This window comes from Amborella trichopoda, chromosome 3 (assembly GCF_054954075.1).
Source record: "Amborella trichopoda isolate Santa Cruz 75 chromosome 3, AtrichopodaSantaCruz75HAP2 v2.0, whole genome shotgun sequence".
Lineage (NCBI taxonomy): Eukaryota > Viridiplantae > Streptophyta > Magnoliopsida > Amborellales > Amborellaceae > Amborella > Amborella trichopoda.
This window is the reverse complement of record NC_142338.1, coordinates 26,941,940-26,959,487: the sequence shown is the minus strand read 5'-3', so window position 1 is coordinate 26,959,487 and position 17,548 is coordinate 26,941,940. Positions and strand designations below refer to the sequence as shown.

The 17,548-nt window shown below is 38.5% G+C and overlaps 1 protein-coding gene across 33 annotated transcripts in view; it reads left to right on the top strand.

Annotated features, from left to right (window-relative positions):
- Positions 1–17,548, top strand: part of LOC18437349 (Transducin/WD40 repeat-like superfamily protein) — a 28,047-nt gene that overhangs the window by 9,914 nt on the left and 585 nt on the right. For 3 of the 33 annotated variants that reach the window (XM_088860485.1, XM_088860484.1, XM_088860486.1), the window contains 7 exons: positions 402–511; positions 613–679; positions 1,150–1,249; positions 1,579–1,672; positions 1,754–1,891; positions 7,540–7,621; positions 8,453–8,502. In XM_088860485.1, the coding sequence (XP_088716611.1) occupies positions 1,239–1,249; positions 1,579–1,672; positions 1,754–1,891; positions 7,540–7,621; positions 8,453–8,502 (375 nt within the window). In that variant the 5' untranslated portion in view covers positions 402–511; positions 613–679; positions 1,150–1,238. Of the gene's footprint in view, positions 1–401; positions 512–590; positions 680–1,149; positions 1,250–1,555; positions 1,673–1,753; positions 1,892–3,704; positions 4,098–7,539; positions 7,622–8,452; positions 8,503–17,548 lie in introns of those variants that run through there. The other 30 variants (XM_011626221.3, XM_088860475.1, XM_088860476.1 and 27 more) reach the window with 16 other exon arrangements.

The window sequence follows — 17,548 nt, the reverse complement described above, 5'->3', positions numbered from 1 at the left end:
GATAGTTTCAGGCAATTTTTACCGTAGTGAATATTGGATATTTTTTTTCCTGGGTCCCAGATTGAACTTTCACATCGTGGATTGGTTTTTGTTTTGAAACAATAAAACTTGTTACTTGGTAAAGAGAAAAACTGCCAATGTTCTTTCTTTTATTTGAGTTTAACCAAACCTTCAATTTAAATTTAATACAAGTTCCAGGTTTGAAAATAAGATAAAATATAATTGTTTCCAAGCTTTGGCAAATTCAAGGCATAACAATTTGCATTTCAACTATTGTCTTGTAATTCTTTCCCTGGACAAAATTTACTCTACTAGTGATATTTTCATATATCATCATCATTGAGAATTCATGAGTCTTGTTTTATGGTGGTATGTGCTTCTGCTTCATATTGGAACACTAGGGTTTTAAAGACAACGTATAACAAGAAACATGGTGTAGATCGTGTATGCTTTACCCACCATCCCAGCTCCATAATATGCTCTTCAAGATACAACCTGGATGCTACAAGTGGTATGATGCAAACGCTTGTCTCATGAGTTTTTGATTTGTTTTGATGGCTAAGCCCATTCTAATTGCCTCCAATAATTAGACATATAGTTTCCGTCTGCCAGAATCTCTGCGCTATCTTTCACTATATGACAATCGATGCCTCCGTAACTTCAAGGGGCACAAAGAGAGGTATTTCTTCCAAAAGCTGTATGCTATGAAGAAGTTATTTTGTTATTTATTTGTTTTCTTTTCGTGGTTCTACTGGATATGGCATAGCATAAAAGTAAAAGTAGAAGATAGAAATGCTGAAATTTATGTTCAACTAAAGGGACAGAATATCATCACCATTGTCATCATTGCCATCAATATTTAGGGGAAATCATGCTCGAATCCAGTACAGAAACTGCCGACCATTGGAGTCTTTACCATCCAATGAAATGATGGACAATGGTCGAGAGAGAATGCCATGAGCTATATTGGGACATGACCCCCACTTGGAAACTGCTGTCTCTTCATCATTGTCTGTCACTTTATTGGACCACGAGGGGCCAAAGGCACTACGTTTTCCAAAGTCCATCATATTATGGTGTGCATAGCCAGTTGCCTTTTCTTTTATTTCAATCAATAAGTTTTTGATATTTTGGTAATGCTGTTGGTAGAGTGGTTTCCCTCTGCGTGTCACCAATCAACGATAGCTTCATGTCCGGTTCACTTGACCACACTGTACGATTGTGGGACCTCAGGGTGAATGTTTGCCAGGTTAGATATTCAATCTACTATTGTATGTGCTTCTAATTAGAACGTAAAATAGAAGTATCTCATAATCCAATGGTCTAGTACCTTGAAAGTAGATGGACATTGATTAACTGTATTTGGGTGAATGTCCACATGGGTCTCGCATGCCTATTGTTAATCTCCAAAGTTGGTCGTCGAGATTGGACCATGATGACCTTAGGAGCAGTGCATGGCATGCTCCATTAGACTACAGGATATGAACCTAAATAAAGCCTCATACTACTACTCATTTCTTCAATGCATATTCATAGCCACTTTCATCATTTACAGGGACTTCTACATTTACGTGGCAGGCCCACAGTTGCATATGATCAACAAGGTCTTGTTTTTGCTGTAGCAATGGAAGGAGGGGCCATCAAATTGTTTGATTCGCGTTCCTATGATAAGGTCCATGGGCCAACAACTAAACCATGCATGTAACTTACTATTTCAATTTCGAAGGTCTGAACATATCTTTGAAAATTCTAGGGTCCTTTTGATACCTTTCTAGTTGGAGGAGATACAGCGGAGGTGTGTGATATCAAATTCAGCAATGATGGCAAGTCCATGCTCCTTACGACAACAAACAACAATAACTATGTTCTTGATGCGTATGGCGGTGAGAAGGTTGGTTTATATATTCTTTCTTCATATTAATCATAGAAAGAAAGAAAGAAGGTTGCTTACCATAAGGAACGCAGAGTAACTAGGGTCATTTCTGCAAAACTCTTATTATCATTATTCCCATACACTGGTGAGATGTGGTGATGTGCCCTGATAGCTTCTCTGGAATTACAACACCCTCCAAGAAAATTGTTAAATGATTATTTTGGCCTGTCTTTTTTTGTTTTATTTTCATTTTCATTTTCTATTCTTTTAATATACGGCATTATCCTTGGAAGTATATTTACGTACTTAATGTTGGATTGACACCTTCTATAAACTTTTGCATTATTAATTAGTTTTACTTATATTAGTACATATATTATTATTTATAAATTAGTATTATTTTGAAAAATTTAAAAAAACTAAAGATGCAAAAAAGAAAAACAATGAAGGAATTAACTTTTTTCTTTTTTGCATTTAGCAAGATAAATACTAGCTTTTTACTTTTTTTTATAGTAATATATTATTAATTTATATAATTTGTATTTTGGTTAATTATTATTATTTAATATAATTAAAGTTATTTTCAATTATATCAGTATGTATACTATTTACTTGTAAGTAAATATCATGCTCGAAAATTCGATAATATGAAAATACAAAACACATCATATAATACATATAATGAAATCATAATAATTAGATACCTATTGCAATCAAAATTAATTATGATGTCGTCATTATTTATTTTTTCCTTTCATGGTAGGGACATTCTTTTTTTTTTTTTTCGATTTAGTTTTGAATTTTGAAAAATATGAAAAGTACAGACAAAAAATGAAAGAAATAGAGAGAAAATGCAAATGAATAAAGAAAATTGAAGAGTGAGTTTTGTTTTTTTCATTTACCAATTACGATAATACTAAAATTTTAATTTTTTATTGTACTAATGTAACAATTACATCATGCACTAATTAAATAATTTTAATGTATACAGAAAATATAATCTTATAAGCAAGTAGTAAATAAAAATAGAGAAGGAATTATCTCTTCCTATTTTGTATTACCACTATAAGTACTAACTTTCTATTTTTCTTTTTTGTGGAAACATTATATTATTAACCTATATAATTAGCATTTCTGGTTGATAGAGAGAGTTTTCATTGAAAGGGAGAGAGAATATGAATAAATATTGATATGTAAATTGGGGAAGAAAGAAATTAATGGAGATAAAATAGGAATAAACTTACAAATAAATTGATAAAATTGAAAATAAAAAAGATACTTGGCAAAAAAAAAAAGAGAAAATATCTCCTTACCCACTAATTTTAACTTCTCTATCTCTTTGGACCCAAGGATGAAAAATATTACTTGGAAGCAAAGGACCTCCATTTTTTCTATCTTGCAACCCTATGAATCCCTTTTTTGATGAATTTTTGACCCCAATAAAAATTAAAATGACGTCCTATCTTGCAAAGGCTTTGTTTGTGGGTTTTTTTAGAGAGAGAGCGGGGATGATCTCTCATCCTTGGGTCCTTGGCTTCTAGGGGAATGATCTCTCATTCCATAGCTCCATGTCTCGCTGTTTTCTGTCGGTCACGATTTTGCGATTGTCTCTTTCATATACGCTGGTAGATGGCTTTTCTTCACTGAACCAACTCCGAGTTCACTCTCTCTCTAATTCCTGATTCATTATCTCTATAATTGCAAATTACTCCCTCTCTCTAACTCCTAATCCATTATCTCTAATTGCAAATAACTCTCTCTTCATTCTCTCTTTAACTGAAGATTACTCTCTTTCTTCATTCTCTAACAGCAAATTACACTCTCTCTCTAGATGCAAGAACGAGGCAAAGGCATTTCAGGGTGGTGGAACTCAGAGCCAAACCCCCGTGCAAACTCCACTCTCTCTACCCACCCCCAGTTGGCATTTGTGCCTTCTGTGTCCAAGAAAAACTCATCAGCCTCTCACTTTCTCTCTACCCACCTCTCACCCCCCAACACATCTCGGATTCAGGCCAATACACCTCAGAGTCTCACATTTTTGGGGTTGGCAAAATTTCCTCTCTCACCAAGGAAAGAGATCCACCACCCATCAGACCAGACTCCACAAAAGTGCTCAAGATAATCGTTTCTCTCTCTTCTCGTTCTTCTCTCTCTAACATCTTGAGGAGAGAGAAGCACCCACAACTCACTCGTGAAAGAAGTTATTCCTCCGCTCTCTACCACATCGAGAGAGAAGAATTACCTACGGTGAGTTGCCATGATCCCTGGCTCTAAGAAAACCCAATTGAACATATGGAAAATCCCTATGTGCTGTCTTTTGAGCTTTGTTGCCTAGAGAAGCCAGCAATTTCAACTCTTCATGATTTAAACCTATGTGCGGAGCACCTTCTAAGACGGCTATGGTTGCAAGAATTGCCCCGTTTTCCTTTACAATCTGCTCAACTTGCTTTGCAGTCTCAAGATTTTGGGGATAGGGCATTCCATGAGATATGATGGTGGACTCGAGGGCAACAACTGCATCTCCATGTGAGAGAGCATCACGAACAACTGGTGCCACCACCATACCCATTGTGCCAACATGAAAGAAGCACCTCTCTCTCGCCCAAGTTAATGAGAGAAGAAATATCTGCAACCCCACCATGAGAGAAAATCTTCTCTCTCTACCATGTTGGTGAGAGAGAAGAAAAACCCACCTCCTAATAATGATAGAAAAGCTTTTCTCGTGAAGATAAAGCGACAGTGAGAGATCATTCCCTCTCTCTCTTAAAAAAAAACCCACAAACGAAGCCTTTGCAAGATAGGATGTTATCTTAATTTTTGTTGGGGTAAAAAATTCATCAAAAAGGGATTCAGGGGGTTGCAAGATAGGAAAAATGGAGGTCCTTTGCTTTCAAGTAATATTTTTCACCCTTGGGTCCAAAGAGATAGAGAAGTTAAAATTAGGGGGTACGGAAATATTTTCCTAAAAAAATAATAGGGGTCCTCCTCTCGCTTTATATATAATAATAGATATATACATAATAGTGATGATGGATACGTAAGAGATAATAGGCAAACTGAGGATTATATCGCTCAATACTCCATTTTAATAGAGGAGCATGCAAAAAATGAAGACACAATGTGTACAATTTTTAATTATTAAATATGTATAGAATTGTAGGAAATTGAAGAAATATTCAAAACGAATAGCTCTTTCATGAATGACATAATGAAATAATTATTGAAATATAAATGTGCTACAATGAAAGATTAAGAATGTTCAATTGAAGAAAATTTAATGAATCCTATGTCAATTTTTTATCTTGGACCTTTGGGCTTCTTTTGGTCTTTGGTTGTTCTAGAAAATAAAATATGTTTGTAATCACATAGTTCATTGTTGTTCGATAATGAAAAATGTTTAGTGAGGCCCACACTACAAAATTTTTCTGTGTTCAATATATCACAAGCTGGAAAAGTGAGTGAGTCCCGAATAAAAGTTAAAAGGCATTAAAAAATTAGTTTTTTAAAATATAAAATAATTTAAAATTATTCAATATAAATAATTTTGACATTTCAAAATGTTAAATTTCAATTTGTGGAAATTTAGTTGTCTATCGCCATGTAAATGTAGGTCGCTACTAAAAGGCATTATGTAAAATAAGTTTTTAATAATGTTTAAAAATATTAAATTAAAAGAAAAAGAATCATAAGTGAATTTAAATGTATGATAATCAAATGAATAAAAAAGTAGGAATAAATATAAATTATAGTCACAAAGAATAATTTTAAAACATTTCAGATTTTAAAATTGGTATTTTATTTTTTTATAGTAAAGATGTAATATAATATTTAAATCTCAAAATTCATAATACATATATTTAAGAATCTTGAAAGTTATTGCCGAAATTTTAAAAAATTATTATGCTAATCCATGACATCTAAGATAAATTGCTTCAATGGTCGATGGCATGATGGCTATGGCATTGCTACCGAATATCATTATGCTAATATCCCTTTCTCTACTCCAACCTACAACATCTTTCTCTATAGAGAGTAGGTCTAGTGTCGTGGCGCTAGTATCATCTGAGCCCTCGTTAAAGATCACGGCTTCCATTCTCACTAACACTTTCAAAAGTTGACTCTTTCAAAATAGGTGGGGAGTTCGCAATCCCTACTAATCTACCCCCCAAATAAAAAACGAAAAAAATATCTTCTTGGTACCCTCATGCTTATGATAACATCTCTTTCCTCAATGTTGTGGTAGCATTTCTCCCTCTAAACCTACAAGCTTATAGTAACATCTCTCTCTGTAGGGCACAAACAATATCAAAAGAACTCTTTGTCCCCTGATTTTATAATAATCTCTCTCTTTCTTTCTCTCCTCGAAGCTATACTAACCTCTCTCTCTCTCTCTCTACCCTTAGGTTTACAGTAAGGTCTGTCTCAATCTTATAGTAACATGCTCATCTTTCATTGTCTCAAATAATATTATGATCACCAATATGTTGTTCTCATAGTTGCATTTGAATTGTGACTTGAAGCTTTTGCCTTACAACCCTTTAGAATTGATTATGGAACCACCTTGTCTTTCCTCATGTGTCTTTTCCTAGTGTTTTAGAACCCAGCGATCCGGACTTGGAATCAGCTTGTGCCGAACTAGGTTTGGGAAGGTATCGGTCACAGTTCAGTTCCCCCCTTAAAACTCCCCGTCCATTTTTTTTAAGCTGATCTAAATTGTTTTTTAGGTGAAAGCTTATCTAATGTTTTCTTATGCCTGCCCATAAAACCAACGCCAAAAAAAACCCCTTACCGTCCCACCACCTCCCAAACAAAAAATCCCCACACCATAAACTTCTATTTTAATTTTTATTTTGTTTTATATTTTTAACATTTTCTGGATCACCAATTCAGACCGATCAATATTACCGATCCGACAGCCCGAAATGGATATATGGGTTGAATGATCATCCATCAATCCGGGTTTTGAAACACTTCTTTCTCCTATATTCTTTGTTATATGGCCCATAGTTGTTTGGATCGGAAGCAAGACTGGAAGCAAGATTCGGATCAAGAGCAAGGGATCTTGAAATGCTGGAATATTCCAATGTTAGGAATCTAGATCCCCAAATGTTAGGGATCGCGATCCTAACCTTTTGAGGATCTTGACCCAACCTTTTAGGATCTTGATCCCAACCTTTTGGGGATCTTGCTTCCAACCTTAAAAAATATTTATAGTCTAGGACTATCTAGACGCTTTAAACTAGAGATCTTTTTATTTATAGCCGGAAGCAATGCAATTATATTAAAAGTGTAGTTATATTGCTAGCTAGCTATAAACAAAGAAAATCATCAGTGTAGTTGTTGTCTTGGTATTTAAAGTTGGGATTTAGGGATGGATTCGAGATCTTTAATGGTGGGGATTGGGATCCTAAAATTCAAAAATTGAGATCACTTGAAGATCCCTTTTCTGTGTCGTAAGAGCGAGATTATGGAGCGGGATCACTACCTTTGTTAGGAGATCCTAGTAACCCTTATGCCCATGTATGTTTTTCAGTGATAGGGGCATTCTTCTCTAACTTTGTTATTTGTATTATAAATGCTTGTTCTTGTTCTTGCAGTGCACTCTTTTGTTATAGCATTACTTGTATAATTTTATCTCTTGACATTCTTATTTCCATGGTCTGTAGAGATGTGGATTTAGTCTAGACCCATGTCCTAATTCCACAATTGAAGCAACTTTCACTCCAGATGGACAATTTGTAATATCAGGTAGCCTTTTGATAACCTTAAGGCAGGCGCTTCCTCCATGCTAGAGATTGTCTTTTTTTTTTTGGTTGTTACATGCAAGAGACTGTTTAATTATTTTCTATATAAAGGACATCCCACTATCTATATATTGTTGACTATTTTTTTCTTAATAAGTGCCATTAATTCATGGTTGAGGTGCTAAAATATCAAAATCTACCGCAAGTCAAACGACCAAGCAAAAACGTTATATCTGGTTCATAATTGTTGGGATCGGAGTGGGATTAGGATCAGCATTTGGGGATTGTGAATGGCTACAAATCTGTATAGTTGGGAGCACCATCTATACACTGTACTTTTTTGGGATTGAGATCCCAAGATTTTAGGGATCTCAATCCCAACTTTTGGGATCTTGCTCCCAACCTTAAATAATATATAGCCCAAGACTACATATACTCTTTAAACTAGGGATCTCTTTATTTATATCCAACAAGAAATGCAACTATATTAAAAATATGATTGCATTGCTAGCTAGCTATAAATTAATGAAATGATTAGTATGGATGTTATCTTGGTAGTTAAGGTGGGAATTGAGATCCTAATAATGGGGATCCAGATCCCAAAATTTTAAAGTTGAGATTCCTTGAAGATCCCTTTCATGGAGTGCTAGAGTGTAATTTTGCAACAGGATTGCCACCCTTGTTGGGAGATCCGGCAGCCATGATTTGGTTACACAGCTTGTGGATGAAATTTAATTCTAAGGGATAAGGGTTGTGCGCCTTGTTGTTATTATCCTACATGAGAACCGTTGAATATTCTATTTGTTTGATAGTTATGTCGAATGTTATACTGCAGGCTCTGGGGATGGAACCCTTCATGCATGGAGCATAAACACTAGGCATGAGGTGCGTGCAAGATATCGTTGTTTGTTTTAAGAATCAAGATTATGATTTTAGAATTTTTTTTTGCCTTTTCTAGTAATCTACAATGGTAATCTAGAATATTCGTTATGCAAATCATGAATTTGATAAAATTATGATATTTGAGAATTTGAATAAGTGAATAGTTCTTATTCAAATTGTCCTAGTTTTATAGTTTGATGAATCAATAATGATGATATTTTGGGATTGTATACTAAAAGACTGTTTACTTTTAACACGAGAAGGTCATAATCACATTTAGCAGTCACATTTGAAATACGGAGGCTAGGAGTGTGTCAAAAAGCTTAATAAATATTTTTTAGGACTTTGAGCTTGGTTGATAGCATTACCCCCTATTATCCGATTTCACATCTTACGACTTAGGGTGATTGTGACCTTCTTTTGCCAATGGTAAGTGGTCTTAGTATATATTTTCTCTGTTATTTTAGTGGAAATGCCCTTTCCAAATTGTAAATTTATGGTGAAGGATGGAAAATTTGCATGCTGGTTGAGAAATAACTTGGCTTTTGGACAGGATACAAGAATGGCAAGAGCTGTGGTTTAGGTATCTCTATTGATGAAATGCCCTACTAAAAATGTTAATGCAAAATGTGCAACTATTATCTTCAACTGTTGATGTATCCTTGTCCAAAACACAAGCAACTTGTACACCAGAGTTTAACCCAATAATGAAGTAAAATAAAAAGAAGGGGGAAGAAAAAAACTAATGGGTTGAAGTGGAGTGTATTGCCTTCGCCTAAACAGCTTGGAGCTTTTATTCTTGTCTTAGATTTACTGGTTCAAAGCTGATGCGTATCTATAAATATGTAGCTCCGTCTCAACCCTCCGGGTATTAGGTTCTTTCATTTCAAGCTCTTCAAATCCATTCTGTCCTACCAAAGCATGTGATGATACTAATATATTATTATATTAGAAACAAAAATAACCAAGCTTCCTATGAAATGGAAAATGACCTTACATTCCCAAATAAAAACCTGACATTAGTAGGTCTATGAGCATCAGTTTGCTAATAAGGTACCAATTTCTTTATTTGTCATAGCCTTCGTAATCAAACCTCCAATACAAAATGTAATGCCAATATGAAGCATGATAGCATGATCCAGGAGCTTCTCCTTGACATGCAATTGACCTTGCTATGCTTGTAAATTGGATGCTTAGATGAGTCTATGCTATCCCGAATAGGAGCAACATGTGAGCCTGAGGAAGAACTCGAGGAATACACGTCACTTGAAATTTTTAGGGGTGACCATAATTGCGGGAACCTCGGGGGTAGGGCCACAGTCACACCTTAGGTTTAGAGAAACATGGATCTTGCTCTTACAAAATGGGATCTTGGTCTACATGCTTGTAGGATCCCTCCAAGTAGAGGAGCAGTACTATTAATTGAACTAGTGGTCATATCCTTGGTATTATAGATTTATTTCTTTAGAACATGTTAAACTGTGGTTCATATTGCATCGTGGTATACTAAAATTGGGGTATTTAAAAACACTGTGTTATTCTAGTAAATTGGAATAGTAGAACTGTGTCATTGGTGTTAAGCTAAGGTGTATGATAATAGATCGAGCAGGCATTGTCCCGATCCTAATTTATTACAAATTATTAATTGATCTCATTTTATGTATAGTGGAACTTAGATACTTACAAGTCAAAACGACGACCCCAGTGACGTGGGATCTCGCTCCCACGTATCCTAAGATGTAGCTCCTTAACTTGTTGAATGTACGGATGCTGATCCTAACCCTAGGGAGCCTCCACCCTATGGCAGTTCGGTGTTTCCCAAACCGATCCCCCTCCCGAACCATCTCCCGCCTCCAAGCTCTATGGGGCTGATTTATCTTACTAGAAGTAATTTCATGTTCCTTAACCATTTGATTGAACTTCGATGTTGTTTGCTGCCTTTATCAACAGAATTGGTGAGAAAGACATGGTCCAAATAAAATACAAGATCCAGCCAATATGAAACTTTTTGAATGAAATTCAAGAAAAGAACATTCTTGAACTCGCATATGGAGTCATTGAATGTCTCTTTTAAGATCAAACAATTCCATCAAATTGGGTGTGATTTTATGCTAATAGCATCTAGGATACCTAGAATATCAGTGAACCCAGTTATTGCAGTTGATCTGTGTACTTTCTTTTATCTTCTAGGATCTATTTCTTGCTTAATGGAAAATTCGCTGTCAGACCTGGTTAATCTTTCACTCCATCCCCCCCCCACCCCCCACCCCCCACCCCCCACCCCCCACCAAGAGCATTTTATATTTCTGCTGAATATTCCCTCAACTAACAAAGAGATCTTGGGGGAAATGGCCATATATGACATTGACTGCATCCGTGTATCTTGTGTGCAAATTCTTCTTTTTTTGTTTTTCTGGGTAGTCTTCTTTTGTCTTTTTCCTTTTGATTAATGGAATGTTGATGAGATGAGATAAACCTGCGAATAAAATGAACGTCCTTGTGGTATTCAGATAGTTGATGGTGACAGAAACCAAGTGTTAACAAATTGGGAGTATTTACCGAGAATTAGACTTTGGCTCACAAAGTATTTCACATTAAGCTCTGAAGCAATGACAATATATGAGGGCCTTTGCGTGCATACTTGTGATTTTGAACATAATATCATGGAGAGGAACCTTGTTGTACATAAATATGATAAATGTCATAATACTACAATATATAGCTGAAGTTGAGTGGTCATAAGAAAAGAAATGCTGGATAAATCATGTTCATCAAAATATGTGAAAACTGAAGTGCTGATAGCAAAATTGACACTTTATTTTTTTTGGAGTTTTAATGATGTCAATATCATATATAGAATCAATAAGCATGAAAAGAGACAACAATTCACCAAATTCAACTTGGTTAGTATGTATTGGATACCAAAAGCATAAAGACTTTGCATGAGACCATATAAACTATATGCAAGCTACAAAAGATACCGAGGAAGAGCTATCTGATAAAATGCCTTGAGGAAATGAATTCTTCACATCTATTTAATTGAGGCAAAATATAGCATCTCTTTGCAAGCATGTTCCACATGGTATCACTTTTAATTATCCAGCAGCATGGTCTTATCTTACCTTACCTTATACATTTTTCAATTGCTCATTCCTTACCACAGGAGGTGATTGAGGTTAGTAGGTATAACGTAGGGTAGTAAGAGAGTGTTGCTTGTAATGAATGTACGTATTAACTTGAATATGACTCTGATTTTTATGTTCCATACTGAAGTTTATAAACCAGCTTGATAACACTCCCAAGTATTATATCTTGTCTTGATTAATATTACATTCATATGTGGCACGAAGCAATCCATGCACACTATGCATGTTCGAGAGAGTCACATATCCATGAACATTATGCATGTTGGAGACAGTCACAATTAAATTTTTGGTAAGCTAGATGCAGTCAAAGCTAGATGAGATAACATTTATGCTCTATAGTTTCAATGCGTATTCCTTTAGGTTGTTCCCATTGAGAGAGGTATCTCCTTTTACTTGATATAAATTAAAGGTGGCAGAGAATCACAAGGTGTAACCTAGTTGGGGTTACCAATTAGGAAAGGTAGACTTCCTCTAGATGGAGGTAGGTACTTTCTAGGGCGAAAAATGGTGTGATGGTGCGGCCTGTTGAATGTTTGGTTTGTCATAGAGAAGCAGTTATCGTAGACATTTTGGGTGATATCCTCTTTTTGGGAAAAAAAAGTCTGTTTCTCACTGCTCGTCTCTTTGTCTGGAAGTGTTTAGTAGTGGTTGCATGGGGAAAAGAAAATGAATATAAGTGTGTGATGTCAATAAAGAGAATGGTTTAAAATGAATGATCAATCAAGAGTTATAGATGTCATTTTTTGTTGGGTGAGAGATAAATTTATTGTCCCAAAATTGGTGATGTAAAGCTCTTTTCGGTACAGTGGATTTCAGTTTGTCATGCCTATAAATGTATGGGTGAACCCTATCCTTGTGTCATTTTGGAATCTCAATTTTACTTTATTTCATTTGCTGATACTATGGTTGGTTTTCACGTATTTCATTTCTACCTCGTTAATACACTGGCTCCCATGTTCTCACCCTTCCAAAACCTACTGTTGACCATAAGCTCATTCTCCTCGATATGCAGCACACCTCGAGGGGTCCCAAACCTTTCGCTTCGAGCTAGCTTGGTAGGAATCATACTCGGCTCAGGTCTAAGGTTGAGCGGTTTCGCGTTCAATGTAACCTTCAGCTCCTTAAATCTGACCTCAAGGTTTGGAGCCGTAGCTTCCTAGGTAATTTTCAGGGACAAAAGGTCACATTGCTTAATGCCATCCAAGAATGGGGCATCATCGATGAGACTCGGACCCTCAACGAAGTTGGAAGGGCCATAAGGCCTGAGTTAAAATTGGATTACCGACTCCTTTGGAAGGAGGACATCTATTGGTTTCAATGGTCAGTCAAGTGGTTGAAACATGGAGATATCAATACGGTGTTCTTCCACATGTAGCTAGTTGTTGGAGACAAGACAATATCATCTCCCAAATTACAGAGGATGACCTCGTCTTCGTCCAGCCACCCCTCATTGAAAAAGTTATTGACTTCTTTAAACTCCCCTTCAAGTCTCCCTTTGGGCCCAAGCCAAGAATCGCTGATCACTCCTTCCTCTCCATTTCCCCAGACAAATCCCAATGGCTCGAATGTCTTCTCTCCGAACAAGAAATCCTCTCGGCTATCTCTGACGTTGGTCAGGACCTTGCCCTCTTGTCCTGATGGCTACCCAGTCACCCTTTTCAAAAGGTTTTGGGACTCCCTCCTCCCGGACGTGCTATTCTTCTTCGTTGAAATCTTTGCTCGGGGAGCAGTCCACAAGGTGATGAATGCTACCTTTGTTGCGCTGGTCCCAAAAGTTGAAGTAGCTGAAGAGCTCAGAGACTTCTAGCCCATCAGCCTTATAAACAGCTCCTACATGATGCTATCGAAGGTCCTCTCTTTTAGACTCCTTGAGGTCCTTGATTGGGTATTTCCCCAATAAAGGCTTTTGTCAAGGATTGCCAGAGCCTTGGTGGTGCTTTTGTAGTCCACGAAGCCATCCCACTCTGGACTCCTCTCCAAAACCCCAGGCCTAGTTATCAAATAAAATTGGGGCAAGGCATATATGACAACACCGATTGGGCTGTCCTCGACGAAACTCTCCTTAGAATGGGGCTTTGTGCTCGGTGGAGAACTTGGGTCAGTGGTTGTATATCCTGTTCTTCTCTGTCTTGATAAATGGTATCGCTAAAGACTACTTCCCTTCCTCTGGGGGCGTGAGACAAGGGGACCCCCACTCCCCCTTCCTCTTTTCCATCGTAGCCAAAGTCTTTGGCATATCAATTGCGAGAATGTACCACCACGAAATCCTTGAGGGATTCAAGATTGGCAACCTTGGCCCGACTATCTCTCACCTACAATATGCTGATGATACACAACTCTTATGTGGTGCTAATAGTCAGCAGGTCCCTCCTCTTCCTAAAATGCTTCTAATTAGCTACAAGATTCAGAGTCTATCATCATCATCATCATAGCCTTTTCCCAATTAATTGGGGTCAGCTATACGAATCCTAGTTCGTCATTCTGCTCTATTAAAGGCCATACCCTCAGTGAGGCCATAAATCCCTATATCTTTTCGGACTACTTCCAAGCACGTCCTTTTGGGTCTACCCATTGCCCCTTTCAATCATTTCACTTGAACTAACTCGTACTTCCTAACAAGTGCTATACTTGGTCGACGCCAATTATGGTCAGCCCACCTAAGTCTACTCTCTCTCATCTTGTCGCCTATTGGTGTCACACCTAAATTCTCCATAATGGAGTTATTTCAAATTCTATATCTTCTTGTCTGGCCAGTCATTTATCTCAACATCCTCATCTCCGCTACACTCATTTTATAGGTATATTGTTTTTTGTTCGCCCAACATTCCTCCTCATAGAGCAAAGCTGGTCTCACAGCTGTTCTATAGAACTTGCCCTTCAGCTTCATTGGTCTACGACGATCACATAAAATTCTAGTTGCACATCTCCACTTTACCCGCCCTGTTTTAATTCTATGTGCGTCATCTTCCTCAATCTCTCTATTTTCTTGGATTGTCAACCCAAGGTATCGAAAGTGCGGTCTTTTTGTATTTCTTAGCCGTCAATCTTAACTACTTCCTCTTCTCAACTTTGATTATTATCAAACTTACATTCCATATACTCTGTCTTAGTTAGGCTAGTTTTAAAACCTTTGGATTCTAGAGCATCCCTCCAAAGTTCCAACTTTGTGTTGACATGATTTAGAGTTAATATGACAAAATCCAAGATGATCGGCTTGTCCCTTGAAGCCCAAATTGTTCAGGAGTTTGCCCATAGATGGGGCTGCAAAGTGGAGAACCTTCCAACCACCTACCTTAGCCTCCCCCTCTGTAGTGGTAAGCCAAGGAAAAGGCAGTGAGACCACATCATAGACAAGTTCGATTGGAGATTCGTAGACTGGAAAGGGCATTTCCTCTCCTTGACCATTAGGTTCACCCTTATTAAGGAAACCTTGTCTAGGGATGGCAATGGGTCCGGTCGGGTTGGGTCGGGTCAGGTCTGGGTCTGGGTCTGACCGAACTTGAAAAAATATTATGGGACCCAGACCCGGACCTAACTGGACCCAAATTCAGTGGACCTAGACCCTAACCCAAAAATATAGTATGGAACCATAACCAGAACCCGGATTCGATCGGACCCTACCACAAAATTAAAATATCTGTGTTTAACTATATTTAAATATATTTCATAAATTGGGACCCAAAAAATATTATGGGATCCAGATCCAGACCCAACACGATTGGAACCGGACCCGGACCTGAATAGTGTTTGGGTCCAAGGTTTGGACCTAACCTGCTGGGTCCAATTTTGGACCCATACCCGGACTCGGGGTCGGGACTACCCATCGGGCCCCGGTCCATTGCCACCCCTAACCTTGTCCAACATTCCCATCTTCCAAATGTATGCTTGCCGTAAGGGTTAGTAGATTAGAACAGCTCATGAGGAACTTCCTCTGGGCCGGAGGTAGGCAACAAATTCCACCTCATTTCTTGGGACAAGGTGTGCAATCCTAAATCCCAGGGTGGATTGGGGATTTGCAAACTCTTAAGTCCAACAACCTGTTCTCCTCAGTAAGTGGTCGTGGCGCCTAACCACTCAAGAAGGCCACCTGTGGCAACAAGTTCTCAGCCACAAATATCACTTTGATGTCCCCACCTGGTTATCTAACTGCCGTGTTATCTAACTGCCGTGCAAATCATAGGTCCTGAGGGGCCTGGAGATCCCGGCGCAAAGCCTATAGCCATTTCAAAGCAAACATTCGATTCCACCCCTAGACCGGTAGTAGAGTCAAATTTTGGAACACTTCCCTAATCTCTTCCTTTTGGCAAGCAACCGTGAGTCCACGATGGCCGACCTCTTAGTACCCCAAGGCCCAACCAGAGTTCACCCAAACTTCCGGAGATCTCTCTTGGATCATGAAATAGACGACTTTCTTTGACTCTCCTCCCTTCACTCAATCTACATTCCTCCCTTGGTGAAGATAGAATCATTTGTTCCCGTGCCATTTTGGGTTCCTTTTCCCTCTCCTCTTTCTACCACTCTCTTCAATCTCTTGCAACCCTACCACATTCCAACGCCAACAACCCCATCCCCACTGCTAGAGCCTGGTTCCCCTTTGTCTCCCCAAAGATACAAGTCTTCAGCTGTTTAGCTCTCGCTGAAAGAGCTCTGACCGTGGACCAACTCCAAAGGAAGGGATTGGCAACCCCAAACTGATGTGTAATGTGCTTGAAGGAAGAGGAAATTGATGCCCACCTCTCCATCCACTGTGAAGTTGCAAGTGACCTATGAGGTTTTTTTCAACTGGTCTTGGGTTACTCCGAGGCCAGTCCCGTGCATCTTCACCTCCCTTCAACCCCTCCCATGGCCAAATCTGTTATCCTACTCTGGAATGCCTCGGTAGCAGCCACCTTGTGGGTGCTATGGACCGAAAGAAAACACAGAATCTTCCAAGGCCAATCAGCCCACCCACGGGTCCTCAAGGAATGCATCAGATCGATGGTCATCTTTTTGGCCACGAACCACAGTCGTTTCAAGCATGTCACTCTTGCAGGCTTCCACTCAACTGGTTATCTTTACTCACCTCTTGGCCCCCAGGCATCCCTAGAGCCTCCCTTGGGCGACCCTAGACCGAGGCACCATCAAACTGTACTTCGACAGTTGGTTCACTGGGCAACCCTTGCCTTGCTGGAATAGGCAGGATCTTTAGAAACCATGAAGGGCTCACCATCTTCTCGTTCTCCAAGCACATCGGCCAAGCGGACTCCCACATGGTGGAGGCGTTAGCCCTCCCCGAGGGCGTTATGAACTTCAACCCCAACTGGAACCCCCCAACTGGAACCCCGCATTGGTGGTGGCTGGGAACTCCAAAAACATTCTCTATTGGACCTCTGGATCTGCAGCCCACCCTTGGAGACTTTCACATGTTTTTGGTTTGCGGAAATCTGCAGACCCATCTAAATCTCTTGGAATCATATTTGGCGTGAGGCCAACCAGGAGGCCGACTCATTCGCAAAGGAGGCTGCAACTGATTCAGACGGCACGGCAACCCTGTGAACCTTTTCTTGCGCACTTGGTCCCTGCCTATCTACCCTATTCTGTTTTTGGCTGTGCATAGCATTTTGTTGTTGTTGGCCACCTCCTGGGTGGCATTTTGTAGAGCTCCCAATATGTGGGGCAGCCCATTTTTTGATACACTACACCTCTATATCCTTTTCCTTCAATACAATACTTTACATATTAAAAAAAAAAAGAAAAGAAAAGTCCACAATTCTTTGGGGTTTCTACTTTCACATCAAAGTGAGTTTTAAAAACCTAACAATGCATTCTTGTAGAGAGAGAGAGTAAATTTTTACAAGTTTGAGCGACCTGTACAAAGAGATGATAATAATTAACTAGATATAAGAAAAATATAATAAAAAGGA